Here is a 19,550-nt window from a genome sequence, read left to right as displayed (position 1 = left end):
ACCTTGACGCTGATCAAAAAGAGAGAAAAAGAAAAACAGAAGCGTGGGCTGCAGCAGCCTGCAAATGCACTAAAGATATCAATCTCTAGTAGGGACAAAGCAATTGCATCGCCATGCTTTCAAGCGGATATGCCTAGTACAATCCAATTCTCATGTGGGGTCCATAAAACTAGCGAGCTGTCTCCTATCATCCTTTTGATCGCCAGCTGACAATGGAACCAGCAGTTCGCCAGCTAGAGGTAAAACTTGAAACGCATCATCACCTAATTTAGAGCCATCCCATGCATCTACCAGAAGCAGTTCCGCATTTTGGATTTTGCATTTGCCTGCCGACCCTATTACTGTTAATTACTTTGAGACTTGAGCAGCTTCAAGTCATTAGAAACGAATGTATTTTGGAGATGGTGGGACCGCACTTCTTCCATGCTTCCAAACGACTCCGCCCATTTTCATCTGAAAATGCACCAATGAAATAAAGCACGGCTAGCATGTGAGGGAGATATAGGGGAAAACGACTACTTTTTCAAGCTATATAGTCATGAAAGCAACACTGCATTCCCATTTCTAATATGAAAAGTATGGGTACCTGATGCAAGTATTTTCAATCAAATTATAGGCAACCTTCCACAGTTAGGTCAATATTGGTGAACTCATAAATCAAATTTTCAAGTTAAAGTCTCCAAAACACCATGGAAGTTAAAATCCCACAATAACAAAGATGAATCTGTCCACAAAATCAACTTGAATCTTTCAACTAGTGACATGAGACCAACTATGATTTATTCAGAGAACATGGGCATTAAACCTGTGATTAGTTTATTTCTGACTCTAAGTAACCATTCTTGCAAGATTGATATGACTCTAGTAACCATTTCTTGCAAGATTGATAAGAATTTGTCCCCCATTGTGCACCCCAACAGTAGCAATTGAAGTTGGAAACAGGAGACAGACTACTCCTTTTAGTCCAATTTTAAACAGAACACTACCGCCTCTTTTGATTCACCAAATATCTAATTTGTCAAAAGATCTTAAAAGGATCTAACAATCAGCTCCATAATAATAGACTATTAATCAAGACAAAAAATTACAACATCGGTTTGATTTTGGTCAAAGTTCAAAAATAAGCATCGCCTAACTATATTCAGTTCTGAATATATGGAATTGATGAGATGACAAAAATTGAACTAAAATTTTTAAATTGTCATACATTGAATGATTTAATCCATCATATTCTCTACATTCTATATTTCTAGGCAAATAGCCGTATGCAACTAGCAAATGAAAATCCTGCAAAGCAGCTTGTAAGATAACAGCTAATGACAACACCAAGGATATGGACAATTCCGAAAAGCTTTTCAGACAATGGATGTAAGCCAAACCCAATAGTGTTCCTCAATGAGATTCCTGGACTATTGACATAAATTTGATCATCCATCACAACCATTCAAGAACAGAACACAAAAAATTGAAATTAAGCACACAAAAAATGTTCAATTTTATTGGAATGCAAAAAAAACAGAATAACACCTCGAATTTATTCCTGAATAACAATTCAGGTCTTTCTCACGTGAATGAGAACATAGGGTGAAAAGATAACCAACATTCTACCATGGTCTTCCATGATAGCCTAAGTTCAGTCCTTAATTCAAACGTAAAGCTGATCCAAGAAATAAAGATCATAAAGGATTGAGAATTATTAGTGGGAGGAAATCTTAAGATTGAGGGATTTATTAATCCATGCCTTCCAGTTCCCACTTCCCTTCCTAGTAATTGCTCCAGTTGACCTCCCATCATCTTCCATTTTCTCAGTCTTTGGCTTCTTGCACAACATGAAATTTCGTGCCCCTTGTGATCCAATTGTCTCCCATGGACTCAGTGCTGCAATAGAAATAGCAAACATCAAAATCATAAATAACCCAACAAATTTTTCCAAGCAAAACAAAATTAATTCCGTATTTTCAAGGACAAAGGTTTTAATTAACAACCCAGACTTGGCTTGGTGATTTTTACCCCGTAGCTTCAAATTTATCCCAAAATTTCAAATAAACAAATTCAAGAAAAATTTTATTCTTAGGATAGAAATGAAAACTGACATGGGGCAATAATTCAAATGGATTTGAATAAACCTACCATCGGATCCAGCACAGGGGCAATAAAGGTGGAAATCATTAAGATCAGAGCCGAGAACAGGAAGCCGCCCCTCACGAGCATAGGATTTCAAAGCAGTATCAATGACAGCAGCAACAAGTTCTTCCTCGTTGACAACGAAGCGGATCGGCCCTGCACTTCCCAAAACAGTGATGCTAATCAAGAGCCTGTTGCCCTTTGCACCCTGATTCTTCTTCTGCTTGTAAAGCAACATTTTTTCGACTTTATCAAAATCCAAAAATCAAATCAACAAAAATTGAATGAATATTTCACCAACAACCGAGATTAAAAAAAAAAGGTTTATTTTGTTTTTTTATTTAAACAAAAAAAAATCTGGGTTATTGGTGGAGGCTAAAGATTTTCTGGGTTGTTTATGGGTCCAGGCCGAGGCAACGGTAGTACCAGCCTTCCTTGCAAGAACCGAATGCAAAAGCAGAGGCAGCAGAAACAGGTAGGAGAGCGCTCGCCCTTGATTGGCAAAGGGAGAGCATGAAATTACTATCACTCCGAATTGTTTCCACCATTCACAATAATACCAAAAGATCAATATTTTGATTCCAAATAAGAGATAAGAAAAAGGCAGAAAGAACAATTCTGGGTGCTGCAGATTTCGACTAAAAGGAGAGAAATTTTTGTTGTGGTTGGGAGAAGGGGTGAGAGGCGATGGTGGGTTTGTGAGGGTATTTAAACGAGAATAAAAAGGGGGAGATATTTTAACTGAGAGGAAAAGGGTTAGGGTTTCCGGTGGAAAGAAGTTGGAGCTTGGTGATTTTTAAAAAGGCTTTTTCAGTTTTCTGAATATATAAAGTTTTATTATTCCTTTCTCTTTTTTTTTTTTGTTTTGTTTTGTTCGTTTCGTGAAAGTAGTTTCCGTGTTGATGACTGATTAGGGTCTCGTTATTTACGCCGACCTACCCTCCGAACCGAATACCCCTCCCCCACCAAACGCCTGCCATATTCTCTCTCTCTCTCTCTCGACAAATTTGCCTGTTGCACTTGCACAAGCATTCTTTTTCTCCTTTACATTTTCTTTTTCCTTTTAATGTTCATCTAGACCGGCCGGTCTAACCTCGTTGAACCGTATTCGTTTTAAATATGGTTTTTTTTGTTCAAGAGAGAGAGAGAGAGAGAGAGAGAGAGATTGCAGCAGGTCATTTTTTTTTTGTAATTTTATTATAAATTGATCTCTTTTCAAACTAACAAACCTCTGAAATCAACAATCACATTCACATTAACCTAAAACATTAGATGAGATTATTTTTTAGCACACGCCTATATCACCATTGACTTCAAGAAGTATTCTTATTTTATATTAACATCCCACTCGATTTTCCATGCTGACCTTACTACCATCGCCTCCCTGTGCCAAACATATTATTTCATGCTAGTTGTTACTCAAACGTTTCTTCAAATGTTTATTCTACTTTCATCTTCGTTTTCAACTTTAACATGACTTACTTAGGGTGCGTCAATAAGATATTGTGAAAGTGAGACTGTGTTGCAATTGAGATGGAGCTAATCTTCAATCACAATACAGCGTGTGTGTATCGATGGGAAATGGTAAAAAAAAAAAAAAAAAACCACTTACCTTTGAAAAAAGCACAAATTTTCCCCATGTAATCTTCTCCTCCGCCTTTTTTTCCACTCTTACCATTTGTTTTAACTTTCCTTCTCCTTTTCGCACCACCCTCTACTTGGGTTTTTCTTTTTATTTTGATCTCTCTCTCTCACTCTTCCTTAATTCCTCTTTATCCCAAATTCTCGAACTCCATTCTTTGATGGGCGTTTTTCTTTTTAGTTTGGGTTAAATGGTACAAATGAAGTGATGGAAGACGACATCCTTATAAGGAGAACGTAAACACAAGCCCGCAAAAAGGTTCAAGTCTCAAAGCCCCCTACTCGTCCTGTCAAAACAAAACTCTTATTAAATTTTCCTGTCGCCATCCTATACATAAAAACGTAAGCAGCTGCAAATCTATTTCACGAAAACATAATAGATGCAATTAAATGATAACCATAGTCATAATCATCATAAATATCCTAATTTAAATTCAGCATGAGGTGTCATTAGGGTAAACAAATGGGTGGTGGTTTGATCCGTTATACCAAAGAACCAAATGAGTTAAAACATTTTTAAAAATTTGATCAAAATCGAATAAATATAAAGAAAGACTAAAACAATTAAATATAGAATTAGTTTGATCGATTCGGTTTTGAACCAATGAATCAAAATTTTATCATTTTTTTTTTTATAAATTTTTTTTTTGGTTCTCTATTCCTTGGCTGTTGCTGGTATGTTGTTTCTTAAGCAGTCAAATGTGAGCCATCTTCCTGTATGTCATGTTTGTTGATCCACACGTTTTTTTGTGTGATCCCTTCAATTAATATATACTACCATTCAAAGAAAAAAAAGAATAAGCAAACTCATTTCTTCATGTTGAACTTCATCATAATTATTTATTTTTGGTCTCCGTTTTCATCTTGTCTTCAACTTCTCCTTCCATGTCATTTTCTTCCTCCTGAATAAATGAATTTACCTCTTCATAATAACCATTAATAAAAACTCAAGGGTTATCAACTTGCTTTGAGGGAGCAACAATTTTTGGAATAAACACCATTTTCTTGATAAACTCTTTCATTCAAATCAATTGTACTTTTTTTAAGTCAAAAAATCTCTCAATGCCAACTACTTTGTTAAAATTTTATTTAAATGGGAAATAAAAGTACACTGGGGAAGGGAACATAAACCTTACCTCCAATATTATTGTTGACTCCATATGTTTTTAATGACAACAAAACATTATTTATTCAATAATATCTAATTTTACTATTTAAGTGTGTAGGATAAAGTCAATTCTCTCAATAAAATGAATGATTAAAAATAAAATTATATAATAAATAGGTTAATCAGTTAAAATAAGAAGCATTGCTTATGAACCTAATCAAATTCAAAATCAAATCCACTTAGAAAAATATGGACTTGAAGCATAGCCATCACGAAATGCAATTGGACTACATCTTGAACTGTTCTTTCCTACGAGATAGTTTTGTGATTAAGTTCCTAAAAATAGTCACAAGTTCATTATAATATGTTGAGAATAGTCGACCATGTTGTTTGGTAGAGAAAGATCTCTAGTTCAAATAAAAAATATGGGTCTCGTCCAATTCATCATAGAAGGTTTTTGATACAACTTTCCTTCTTGGTTGCGGGAAAATGAATAAATCGTAGCATTAGAGACGGACTCATTGAGTCAATAAGCTAGCTTTTCACTTTGTGATTTTTAGTAATCCATGTTTCAATATTAGAATCTTTGGGTGTAGGTTTTTTTGCTTCTCTAGTGAGATATTTAGCTTTGTTGCAAGTGTCGATGTGCATATCCATCTTGTTGAGACCATAATGAGTAAATTGTCTTATCTAGTGTGATGCTAGTAGGAAATATAGAATTGTCTTGGTGGTATTGGGTTTTTTGGTATGTTGGAACAATGAAATTGGTTTTTGCCATGTAGTTTCAAATGAATAGGAAAAAAAATAGTGATGGTGATTTTTTGGATAAGAGGTTCACAATACGAAATTCGTGTTAGAAAGTTCTTTTAGAATTAGAACTGTTCTAATATCATGTAAAAAATATTCAAAATCAAAGCAAAAAACTAAATTGCTTGATGAAAAATAAAGAACTACCTATGAGTTATTTATAATAGCGAACTAGACCTACATTTACTTGATATGCAAGTATAGTATTTATAATAACTAATTAGATCTAAATCTACTTGGTGTGCAAATATAATAATAGTAAATAAAAAGGTATTTTAACCATAAAATTTCTTGAAGTCCAAGTAAAATGAAAATAGAGAAAAATTCTCTCCAAAATATTTATAGAATTAGTAAGTATAGCTCATGCTGATAAAGACCTTAGGTGAATTGATGGAAGGGGTTCTCTCAGCTTGGATTCAGTAAGGCATGTGATTATTCGTTTCCATAATTCAACAATACGAGTCTAGATATAAAGCTAAAACCTCAAAAAAAGATGGATATCTACTTATCAAAATTAAGCTGAGTCGGCTATGCCCTATGCTAGTTGTTAAAGTATTGTTTTAGCTTCTGTAAAAAAAAAGGTACTTTTTTAATTGTAAGATTGGATTGCCATCGGATACTTATTTATTTGCTTTATTAAGTAGTACTATACAATCGAAATTTCAACCATTCATCCTTGATATGATACTATATGTATACTAGCTATGACATTTGTTCACCTGTTATAAAAGTAGCCATAATTCTGTCTAGAGGCTAAAGAGCCTGGGGCAGGTTGAATCAATTCCTCAACATCGGCTGAGAAAATGCCATATCAAACTAATTAGAAGAAAATTAATTGATAAACTAACAAAAGGAATCCGCATTGGACAATTCCAAATCATATGAGAATAAGAATATTGACTAATCTACATAGTAATCCACGTTCAATGGTCTGTAATTAAGCTAAATAGAGGTGACTTTTAAAAGGGCTTCATGTGTGCATATTAGTAGCAACTTACAATAGATGTCAAGTATAACAAACTACAAAATCTGTTTCCCAAGAGAAAAAAGGAGCAAATTACAAAATTGAATTTGTATATCAAATTATCAATTATTATTCCCATTTTCTTCCTGGAATGGTTCAAGAAATATAGAGAGAAGAATAAGCTGAAGTCTAAACAATATTAAGCCTTGGGCTTGCCCCAGCCACATGGAAGAAAGAACCTGTTGTTCACTTATTTCCATAATTTTTTTTAATTGTTTGATTCCCCAGTACATGTAGATCAAATTCCCTTACACGCTTGCAAATTGGAAACACCATTTGTCATTTTCTTGAATCCTGATTCTGGCCATCGGGACACTTTAAATCTGTTCGTTGCCCGACAGATTAATGCTATTAAACTCTGTGTGACATGAGAGACGCAACATTCGATGCTTTGACTCTACCATATAAATTACGAGAAAATTGAGTAGCCAAGGGGCTGCTTTTCCTTATGAAATTCCTCTTATAATTATTATTTTAAAATTGTTCACTTTTTTTTTAGAGACATAAATTCAGAAGCAAAGAGATTACTCCAATACTTAATAAGATGTGATTCAAAAATTACATCTTTTATTCAAATAGTACTAAAATAAATTTTAATAAACTTCTCATAATTATTTACATCATGAACAATAATTTATCAATTAAATTAATACTTGAATGGTTGGTCACCTTGTTCACTTCAGGTCTGTTATCTGAAAATAAATCAGGGACCAGAGCAACATGGCGGCTGTTATTTCATTTTTCTTTGCTTTCTTTAATGATAACCAGATGCTTACTTGGCAAGCAGAAAAGGGCCCAAATTTCTTATTTTTCAGGGAACTGCATGAAACAGCTCACCGCTCTGAGAATAACTTAAAAAATAAATGATTCGATTAATTTAGAGTCAGAAATGAATAAAAGTTTTCATTCCAACGTTTCCCACGTGTAGGAATATGCACCAAGGGGCAGATGGGGTAGCCTTTGGATGGAAGTTTGCCACGCTCCTGCCTGCCTTGGTGTGAACGTCATGCTTCTTCATCGTTCTTAAAACTCATTTACTATTTGCTCTTTTTAATCCTCAAGAAATTAGGACAGGACCATTTAGATGCCTCTTTAATTGAACATATATTATAAATGCAACATAACTCTCCTATATGTTGTACAGAGGGTGGAAAAAATAAATGAAGTTTTTTGTTTTGTGCACGGTTAATTAAATCCTAGCTCGCCCTTGTATAATTAGATCGGGCTAAATTCTTATTGGAATCTTTGACTAATTAGAGGCTAAGCTTTGGTTCGTTTAAGAAGAATGATGCTGAGGATATTCTGACCAAAAGGCTCAAGTCTTTTTCATGCTTAAAGCAAAACTAAGATATTCATTAAATAATTGCCTTCCTCAACTCGTTTTACTTAAGATATAAAATTTGAACTCTCGGTTTGATATTGACGTTTATCATGTGTTTCAAATAAAGAAATGAAAGGTTTTTCTTTCCATCATATGTTCCACTCTGATCACTTCTCAACTCATTAACACATATGGTCATTTTGGGGTCAAAATGATGTAACGTACTTGAGGTTTGAATTTATAGCACTAGTTAACTCATAAATTAAAACAAACAAACAAAAAAACTATTAGAAATTATTTGCTTGCAGTTTGACGAGGAGTGTAACTTATTTGATATTAAACAATGGTGTGAAGCACCACTAACATCACTGAAAAAGTACGGTCGTCACACCAATTTGATTGTTAATATTGTTACTTGCATGTAAGGGGAACGGAGGAGTTTTTGCAAATTAATAAGAGATATGGGACTTTTTATTTTTACCCTAAAACAAAAGAATGACTTAAGTAATAGTAATGAAATGAAAGTAAAAGGCATTGTCTTATAGCCAACAAAATTCAGCTCCACCATCAAATTAGTTCACCTACAAGGACCAGCTTGTCGGTATTCGCCTAACATATATGTTCAAACTCATGCTAATGGCTAAGCCTGGTTTTTAATTTATTCTCGAATCCTCACAATACAAGTACCATAAAGGCAGTTGGTAGTATAAAATAAAAAATAAAATCAACTGAAAGTTGCGTGATGTTAGCCGCAAAGATCGTATGCAATAAGAAAAAGCAAAAAGGTTGCGCCGCGACGTTTCTTTTTTTTTCGACGTTTCCTGCTTTAGTTTTTCTTGCTATTTTATTGCAAGAGAACTTCGCAGATGTCATATTAATGGTATAATTTTGAGCAAATTAGTTTCGAATTGTAAAACAGAGAGGGCTTGATCTACGCCATGTGCAGTTCGTGGCTGTCACTTGCAAACTGTTGAAGTTGGGAGATATTATATGCTACTTTACGGTGATTCATATATTCCTTGTAAGATCTCTCTTTCCCCTTTCCTAGCTGTTGTTCATGACTTAGTTCCTGTTCATGTTTCCCCACGTGATTCAAATTCCACCCTTTGTCTGGTAAAAGATGTACAAACAAACGTTGTTCTATACGTGTTGATTTCAAGAATCGTAGTTTGGAAAATCCACTGGAGCCCATGATTTAGGCTATTGCACTATCAAAAGTAACATGCATAATGCCCACCTTTTTATGTTTCCAATTGTAAGCGATCATCAACTTTTTTTTTTACAGTTGAAAATGCATGTATACTCCACTTCCCTTGAAACCAGGCCATTGTCTAGCCCATAAACGAAAAAACACTTTGAACAGGACTTATCTTAATCATAATATGTAAAATATCACTCCTTCTATCCGATACAAAGTATATTAATTTCTACCTTAATGTCCTCAAAGTTTGGTGCTTCTAGTTATGGAGCAAATCATTTCTACATGTTGGGCCACTCGTCAAAACCCATAACATTCCCTGTTTGCAATTTGTAAGCGTATATATCACCAACAAAAGTCTTGGATTATTGAAGTTGGTCACTTTGCATTGGATTCTTGTTTTCAGCGATTCCGTGATCCAATTCCAATTGCATGCCACTATCCTTCTGTTACACTGAGTAGTGGCTGAGTCATGAACATGGGTCATTTCAGGCTCACATGGAATCTACAGAGAAAAAAGGGGAACTCTCGATCCAGACCTTATTGGGGAATCTGACCGAATGCAAAGGACATAGAGGATTTTATGCTCTGTATATATGCAGTCGCCTTTATTCCCAAACCCATGTTAACAGTACATTTGAATAATGGTGTAGCTGTGTAAGGGTCTCAAATTTTCTGAAAAACATAATCCTTTGGTTTTAACTTGTTGACAATAAGGAATCAGATCAAGATTTTATTTTTAACAATTTCATCGAAAAAGATGATGCTCCCTTCGTCTCATTTTTTCTTTTTAAAATTATATTTTCTTTCCTTGTTTAAACACTTAATACTTTTATTCTTTATGTTTCATAATTTTTTATGATTTTTTCTTTTTTAATTTTTGGCATTAAAAATTATTATGAAACATCAAATTCAAAATTTAAATTTAATATAGCATACATTAAAGTTAAAGTTTCTTTTAAATTTTGTTAAAATCCAATGAAAACAATAAAATGTGACCGAGAGAAAGTAAATCTTATTTTAAGTTTTTATTTGATTTACTACCTCAATGAAAGAGTTTGAGTCCGAAAAAAATTCGCCTCCACTTATTCATTACGAACAAAAGATAAGGGACAAGAATAATAGATTTTGCATATGAATATTTGATTTAATAGTAAATGTATACATATGTTTGACATAATATTTAAAAAAATTTTTAAATTATTTAAGAAAATTCAAATAAACTCTTATGCTTTTATTGCGTTTAATCAAGTTCTTATATTTTTATTTTAAACCAAATAAATTCTTATATTTTTATTTGAATTAAATAAATTCTTATAACTATTACTTAATTTAATCAAAATATCACTTGTTATTTTAAATCACATAACGATGATATGGTATTAACGTAGTAAGTTGATATGTGATAATAAATAATGACGTGACATATTGATATGACATGATAATATGATCATATAATATTTTTATCATCCACATTAGTGTTATATTAACACCATTTAAATATAAAATGATAATAGACATTTTGATTAATGAAAATGATCAATCATTATTTGTAAAAGCTTATTTGATTCAAAATAAAAGTATAAATGTTTAATTGAATACAATAAAAGAATAAATATTTATTTGAATTTTTTTAAATAATTCAAAGATTTTTTGAGTATTATGTCTATAGTTTTTCTTTAAAAAATTAATTTAAAACGTTTTTTTCAGAATTAAAAGAAGTGATTAAAATTGATGTTTGTTTCTTTGCAAAAAAGGATAATGTTTGTGTACATGGGTGGGTCAAGTAGCAATGGAAACAAGTCGATACCATAACCTAATACTAAAGCCCAAATGTCGCGTTTTTGGGCAGTCCAAGTAAAATCAAAATGGGTTACCCATTTTGTGAAAGATTTTTGAATGCTTGTGGCTGCTGACTACCAGAAAGAATTATTCCTTTTTCTTGTTTATGGATAATTCCTTTACAGAAACTTACAAAAACCGAAAGTGTGAAGATGACTTGATTGCCACTTTCACCCTCTACATTAAAACGTACTTCACGTTGTCAATTATATTTTCAACCTTTATGGAGTTGCGGAGTCACATTCACCTTTTTTTTTTTTTAAGATCATCTAAATTCGGAATGTGTATTGGTTCAGCTGGATTTGTTCCGGAATTCAACCCAAATTGCCCATGAGTAAGTTGATGGCCCAATGGGGGTAGCACATTGGAGTCATCGAATGGCGTCACTTGAGGGTGGACCTTTTGAAAAGTCTGGGCATGGGGTGGAGTGAACCCCGAGGGATAAGGTAGATCATCCCTCGAGTTTTCAATGTCTTGTGCCGATAGGTTTTCTAACGGAGATGATTCTTCGGTCACTCTTTTTCCTTTACTTAAGCTTGTCATTAACTCCATCATCTTTGCTAACTGTTCTCTCATTTCTTCTTGAGCTTTTTTCATACTATCCATCCGTTCCTTTTGTTCTTCTTCCATGATTCTTACTTGTTGATGAGTGTAACGGATACGCTGATCACTTGGTTTAGATGGTCGAGCTATTTTTGAAACATTTCTTTAATCATAAACATGAATTAGATGGTGCATAAATGAAATGAAGAAATGAACCTATTATCTTTGATTATTGTTTACAGGCGAAAATACTTATTGCCATGAAATGAAGATTTATGTATGTATAAATGAATGATCTTGTGCTAAACGTAATTGTCACATAACATTCATAAAATAATGGTTGTCAGGTGACAAATACTTTTTCCTATATGCAAAATTATGATGCAAATATGCATATACAAATGACAACAAGTTCAAGTTAGTACAGTAAATAGAAATTTCAAAAGTAATTCTAATGAAAACAATTAATAACATAATACTTTCATTACTTTGCAGAGAAAAAATTAGAATAAGGGGATTATGAAAATTCCTTCATGTGTACCTAGTCAAAAGGTATATTCTCATGGGTGAAGCTCTACCTAGGCAAAGGTGATTCTCGGTATTTTACATGCTGAGTTTGGGTTGAAAATGGAGCTAAAGGTTCCCAAATCGCTCCTCACTGTCGTATACATGGACTAGTAAGGCGTCCCGATTCTCACCCATTATAGGCTTCAAACGGACTAAGTTCAATCTGAGTGGGAGTCTTCATTAACCCATGCGGAGGTTATCACCTCACGAGAGCATAACTACTAAACTCCCTCCTAATAAAGGACAAAGCCCGGGTAGAAGGCTTATGCATGTATGCAACATGTGTCATGTGTGTGAAGGAACGTACCAACATTTGATAGACAGTCTCACATTCTTCTATCCTAAATTCCCCATAATTTAAAAAAATAATAAAATAATGATCATAAAACAATTAATGCACAAAACCATAATGCATAAAACAAATGCTCAAATTTAAAGAAAACACTATATTATTTAAGGCTTTAGGATAACTTATGATTAATTAATGGCTTGACTCTCAAAGTCCCCAGTGGAGTTGCCATCTGTAGTAACGTGTGGGTTCGGGAACCCGTCTGCTAGACTCGGGCAAAAATTGAATAATTAGGAGTCGCCACCAATCTTTTTTTTTTATTTAGGTGTGATTGGTCACCTATTAACTTGGTTCAAATCGACGAAGTCCTAAATTAATTTTAGGTTCGTCGAAAGAACGAGAACTTGTCACGACCTGGAACCTCCATCGGGCCCATGACAATCGCAGCGACGTCCCGATTGACACTCATTATCCGAAATGCCAATCGGAACCCCGCAAGGCTAACGAATCAGTTTTTTGCCTTTTCTGTGAGCAATCGTTGTTAAATATCGAGTTTTAAGAAAATATAAACTATTTTAGATCGAAAACAATCAAAATAAAATTTTCGCCACATAGGGATATTTTGGTCATTTTTACCAAAAAATTTCGAAACCTGATAAAGATACAACGTATGGTAGAAAAATATCCACTACCGATTAAAAATAAATTTTTGTAATCTAAATCATTCATTTAGAGTGAAAAGTTGGCTAATTAAACTAAATAAAAATATTTGATAATATATTTCATTTTCTTATAAAACAATTTTTATAGAACTATACATAAATAATTTTTGTAGCGTGAGAATAAAATAAATTCATACATACAATAATTTACAAAGTTATAATGTACAATAATAATTATATTGACAAGTGGCCCAAAATACACCAAGTATTGGTGATAGTAACCTACTGTCTGTGAGATAGAGGGGTCAACTGGAATCCTCGACAAAATTGGATATCTACAAGCTACCACAGGCCTGAAATGTTTGAAAAGGAGGTGGGTGAGATTTTGTAATCCCAATGAGTAAACAGACATTATCATAAATATCTAAAGGCGAGTAAAATGGAGGCAAGTTTAAACAACAAATCACAAACCATTTTATAAGGTTTTCAATTTCTTTCTTAAACCATAAAACATTTGTAATTTACCAAAACAGTTGTCAAGGCTTATAGCCTTTATTAAAAACATGGCTCAAGCCAAAATCTAGTTATCGGGGATACCTTGGCCGAGGCATCTAACCGAGTCTGCCAAAGTTGTTAAGATATTTACATGTTAAACACATTCTAGTTTTGAAAACAAGCCGTTCCTTGACGTTGGCCGAGTTACACATTCACGTGAGGGTTCGACGTGAAGTGAACTCTAACACTACCTCGAAAGTTACCCTCCTCGCCTCTACAACCGGACTAACTATGAAACTGAGTTTACCGTGCCCCTCTAATAGGCAGTCCATGGAAACCCGTCACTGCAGTGACTAAACCCACCAATTTTAATAAAATTTTGACAGTATAACTTGGCTTTTATTTATTTATTCAGTCTGCATAGTAAAAGACAGCTTACATTCTATTCCCAATGCAATTATAAAATATAGCCACATATACTCATATATCATAAGCCATTCATAAGAAAATATATTTTTCAAGACAATTGGTAGCCTTCAATTACTCAATTTCATAATCAACACAATATATTTTTATTTGTCACATTTATTTCTAAAACATCAAAAATCCCGTTTTAATCTCATTTTTGTTTCATAAATACATAAAGAGCATTTAAAAAAAACTCTAGATAATTTACAATAATAATAGGTTTACTCACCGTTTGTACAGATGAAATGCTTCATAGGTGCCTCGATCACTATTGATCGGGTACGACTTCTTTGCCTTTATCGGAAGGCTCTCCTCCTAGACACATTGCAAAATCTACCCAATTCACCACATTGATGCTAAATCAATATATAATTGACTTAAATCTTATACTAATGCATGGTATGAAATGTAATAGCCTAAAACGGCTTAAACGCTGTATTAACCTATTTTTGGTACTTTACCCGATAAATTACTAACGTGCTCCATTTTAGCTCTAAGTCGTCCCATTCTCTCTCCAACATTTCTAACCATTAAGTATCAGCCAATAACCTTCTAAAATCACCAAAATCAGTTCACTTTCCTCCTTGAAAAATTCTGCTAAAAATGGGACATAAACTCGGTAAATTTTCTACTTTGTTTTTCTATCACATTTAATCATTTTTCATCATTTTCTCTTCGAATAAAAATCAGATCATCATCATTGTACCTCATTGCAGATTCAGCCAAGGGTGGGTATTGTGAAAATTTAATGCTTTCTTGCCCAATTTAATTTCTAAACACATTTAACTAACTAAAACTATCAATTTAACTAAAAATCAAAACCTAAAAATTTCAATTTCTCCACCCTTGAAATTCGGCCAGCCCTTGATGTCACTTTTAGATCTCTCTCCTCAAGCATGCTAAATGGAAACAAAGGCATAGGAAAGGTAGAAATCAAGCTAAAGTCGAAAAATCTTACCGTTAGACGCGTAAACGGACGAAAAATGCGAATTCCACTTTGAATTTTCTTGTTTCTTTTTGGTTTTTCTTTGTTTCTTCCTTTCCTCTCTATTTTCTCTCTTGTTCTCCCTTATGGCCGGCCATCACTTAAAATGGGGTTTAAATGGGCTGACTTTTCGTTAAAACAATATTAAATCATTAAAAATGCCATGTGTCACTTTCCCATTGGCCCATTTTTAAAATATCGTCTTTTAAACTTCAATTTTTCACCACTTAATATACCATAGTTGTTCATACCAAAAATAAATAAATCCTATGATTTTGACAAGTTTTTGGGTGGTGAAAATTACAGTTTTTACCCCGAGATGATAAAATTACCGTTTTGCCCTTATGTTTCGAAAATTACCGGAATTGAAAATTTTCACTTCCTATCATTAAATTATACTCCAAAAAGTTAATCTTGGTAAAAAATTTCACTCCATGATCAAATTATTATCTTAGGTGGCAAAATGACGATTTTTGCCCTTAAACATCAAAATTTTCAATTTTACCCTTAATGAACCCTCGAACTCCGAACAATCATTTTTAGTCATTCTTGGACTATAAAATATTAAATTTCATCATACAATTCCTATTTGAACTAGTTCGAGGTTAAATCAACTCAAGTGTACCGTTAGGTACGATACCGGGTTTCGTCTACTCTTAGGTGTTTTCCTAACATAATAACATGCTACTCAATGCATGTATGTCATGACATGTGTTTATAGGGTCGGGTTTTACAGAACTGATCCATGATTTTTAGAGATGGATTCGATAGTGCAGTTATGCACGGAGAAGGGTTAGCATCTCCGTGGCGCTCGTTCCCTGAACGGTACCATTTAATCTTAAGTTATCCTATTATAGCATACTTTCGATTTAATCCCTGCTTATTAACTAATTTTTTATTAAATTTACTGATTGAGTCTTTTATCCAATTTTACGTATGCACATGATGCAAGCGTAAAATGATGTCATACTTGTTTATTTTAAATAATGGGGTTGGTAGTCTTTTATTAGAAAATTATTCAAAGACTATCTCAACGCTTTGGTGAAGTCTCAAAATTTTTCTCACCAAGAGATATCCTCGAAAAAACTTGTCTCCACAAGTTTTTTGCGGAAATCCCATCATTGGAACTCCCGCATCATTTGCAAGATAAATGTGGCATGCTATGACAGGATAAAATGATGATGTCTACATGCACATGTTTATTGACTTAGGTGGTTCATAATTCACCCAATTATGTGTTTAATAATTTATCATTTTGTTTATATGTTTATTATTATTTGTTATTATTATTTTTCATGGATTATTTATTTTTTTATATTTTTTTTGTTTTCTATTTAAATCCATATCCTTTAATTAAGTTGTTGATTAATATTTTACTTGATTATATAGCTTATCAAATAATTAATTAATTAATTTTTAAACGATTAAATTAACTTTATATAGTAATATTTATTTAAGCTAATTAACTAATTATATTAATTTAAATTCAAATGCAACATTATGTAAATTTATTTTTTAATATATTATTTTTTTTAACAATGATTATTTGACTTAATGGGTATTGGAGTTTAGAGTTTGGATTTATCCAGACGCTTTGGTGAAAATCTATCTCGAACTTCGCACTCGAAAAATCTACTAGAAAAAAAAAGCAACTCTTTGCTTTTCTTAGGTGGAATTTCTCAAATAATCATATCATTTTTCTTATAATTTTATATTTGTATCATGTATATATATATATATATATATATATATATATATATATATATATATAAAAATATTATATTTACAAGTATCTAAATATATTTATACTATAAATATTTCCTTCTTTTTAAACATAATTCATAATGCATTCATAAAAAAAAGGGTTGGATTTTTACCTGATTTGGGTTTTAATAATGACCTAAACAATTTGTGTATAGCCCACCAAATCCTTCAATCAATTGGGCTGTTGGAGGCCCAAAAGGAAAAATCTTTCCTTTTTCAAAGGACCCAATGTCGTTTGCCTTTCTTCCTTTTTTTTTTCTTTCTTTTTCTTTCTTTCAGTCGTTCCCCCATTCTTCTCTCTTTCTTTTTCTTTTCTTTTCTTTCTCCTTTTTTCTTTCTCTCCCAACCGTAGCACTCCCTACTGCCAACGTCTCTTTCCCTCTTTCTCTCTTTACCGACATCGCTTCTCTCTTTCCTTCCTCTCTCTTCCTTTTTTCTTTTCCACTGATCCTCTCTCTTTTTCCCTCACCCGTTTTGCTTTTTTTGTATTTTCTTTTAATTTTTTGTTTGATTGTGGCTTTTGGTTACTATTTTGTGGCTTTTTTTTTTGGGTTAATTGTTGTTGTTTTTTTTGTTTGAGTTTTTTTTGGTGGATTGTTTTTTTGCAGGAGATGAATCGAGGTTTTTTTTTTTTTACAATTTTTCTTGGCTTTTTTTTTTGCTGTGTTTTTTCTGTGGCTTTTCTAAAACTTCTGAAATGTTTTTTCTCTGGTTTTCTCAAAATCTCCTCCCTTTGAACCAGAGTTTTAGGGTTCTTATAGAACCCAATTGTCGAAGGCAATCATGCTCTTTGCAGCATAAATTCCGAATAGGTTGCCTTCAAGTCAAAGACGAATCCACCAGAAATGACTTCAAATCCCGACTGCCTCAGGAGCATTCAATGCTCTGGATATTGTTGACAATGGAAGCAAGCGTGCTTCCTACCTTTCTACTTTTATTTTTATTTTTTATTTTTTATTTTTTATTATTTTTATACTATTTAAAAAAAAAGGTGTCTACAATTGCCCCTCTTTGCACATTTTTGAGAATCAAGAATAGTGCAAAGACGTAGACACCTTGCTTCCTCGTCTCAAAACGAGGTTACATATCTTTGAAGAAATCTTGAAATCAATTACTCGGAGGTTTTGGAGAATATACCCCAGAGGTTTAAGAAAAAAAGGTTGTTTCACGTCTCAAAATGAGGCTATGTAACTTTGTAGAAATCTTGAAACTAATTATCCAGAGGTTTTGAAGAATATACCTGGAGGTTTTGAAGATGTACTCGGAAGTTTTAAAAAGAAAAGGTTGTTCCTGATCTCAAAATGAGGCTACTTAACTTTAAAGAAATTTTGAAACTAATTACTCAGAGGTTTTGGGAGTGTACTCGGAGGTTTTGAAAATGTACCCGAAGGTTTTAGAAAAAGGTTGTTTCTCATCTCAGAATGAGGTTATGTAACTTTGAAGAAAACTTGAAACTAATTACCCTGAGATTTTGAGAATGTACCCGGAGGTTTTGAAACAAGTACTTGGAAGTTTTGGAGAATATACCTGGAGGTTTTAAAGATGTACCCGGAGGTTTTAGAAAAAGGTTGTTCCTCATCTTAGAATGAGGTTACGTAACTTTGAAGAAAACTTGAAACTAATTACCCTGAGGTTTTGAAGCAGGTACCCGGAGGTTTTAAAGAATATGCCTGGAGGTTTTGAAGCAGGTATCCGGAGGTTTTAGAGAACATACCCGGAGGTTTTGGAGAATATACCCGGAGGTTTTGAAGCAGATACTAGGAGGTTTTAGCGAATATACTCGGAGATTTTGGAGAATATACCCGGAGGTTTGAAAGATGTACCCGGAGGTTTTCGAAGAAAAGGTTGATCCACATCTCAAAATGAGGCTACGTAACTTAAATTCTCTCATGCCAAGATAACTGGGTTTAAACATCTTAGATGCCATTTAAATTGGGCTTAATTATCTTTGTGCCAATATAATTGGGCTTAAACATCTTGGATGCCAACTAAATTGGGTTTAAATATCTCGGTGCCAACATAACTGGGGCTTAAACATCTTGGATGCTAGCTAAATTGGGCTTAAACATCTTTTGTACCAACATAACTGGACTTATACATCTTGGATGCCAATAAGGACAAAGCCCGGGTAGAAGGCTTATGCATGTATGCAACATGTGTCATGTGTGTGAAGAAACGTACCAACGTTTGATAGACAATCTCAGATCCCTCTATCCTAAATTCCCCATAATTTAAAAAAATAATAAAATAATGATCATAAAACAATTAATGCACAAAACCATAATGCATAAAACAAATGCTCAAATTTAAAGAAAACATTACATTATTTAAGGCTTTAGGATAACTTATGATTAATTAATAGCTTGACTCTTAAAGTCCCCAGTGGAGTCGCCATCTGTCGTAATGTGTGGGTCTGAGAACCCGTCCGCTAGATGCGAGCGAAAATCGAGTAACTAGGAGTCGTCACCAATCCCTTTTTTTATTTAGGTGTGATTGGTCACCTATTAACTTGGTTCAAATCGACGAAGTCCTAAATTAATTTTAGATTCGTCGAAAGAACGAGAACTGATCCATATTTTTTAGAGATGGGTTCGGGAGTGCGGTTACGCACTTAGAAGGGTTAGCATCTCGGTGGCGCTTGTTCCCTGAACGGTACCATTTAATCTTAAGTTATCCTATTATAGCATACTTTCGATTTAATCCCTGCTTATT

General features: G+C 33.4%; 1 protein-coding gene across 1 annotated transcript; it reads right to left on the bottom strand.

Moving 5' to 3' along the window:
- Positions 1-1,471: 1,471 nt before the first annotated feature.
- LOC108660978 (uncharacterized protein At4g22758) lies at positions 1,472-3,116 on the bottom strand. The gene is made up of 2 exons (XM_018116329.2): positions 2,131-3,116; positions 1,472-1,878 (listed from the first exon to the last, which is right to left on the bottom strand). Exons 1-2 carry the CDS (start codon positions 2,360-2,362, stop codon positions 1,697-1,699), a joined length of 414 nt encoding a protein of 137 aa, XP_017971818.2. The 5' UTR covers positions 2,363-3,116; the 3' UTR covers positions 1,472-1,696.
- Positions 3,117-19,550: the final 16,434 nt, after the last annotated feature.

Source organism: Theobroma cacao, chromosome 2, assembly GCF_053813885.1.
Source record: "Theobroma cacao isolate CCN51 chromosome 2, ASM5381388v1, whole genome shotgun sequence".
Lineage (NCBI taxonomy): Eukaryota > Viridiplantae > Streptophyta > Magnoliopsida > Malvales > Malvaceae > Theobroma > Theobroma cacao.
Note: the sequence above shows the minus strand (reverse complement) of the source record. Positions and strands in the feature narration are given on the sequence as shown.

Coding starts and splice junctions, on each gene's coding strand:
- LOC108660978 (XM_018116329.2), bottom strand. CDS start 2,362: ATGTTGCTTTACAAGCAGAAGAAGAATCAGGGTGCAAAGGGCAACAGG. Junction 1,879..2,130: donor CCCCTGTGCTGGATCCGATG/GTAGGTTTATTC, acceptor TTTCTATTGCAG/CACTGAGTCCATGGGAGACA.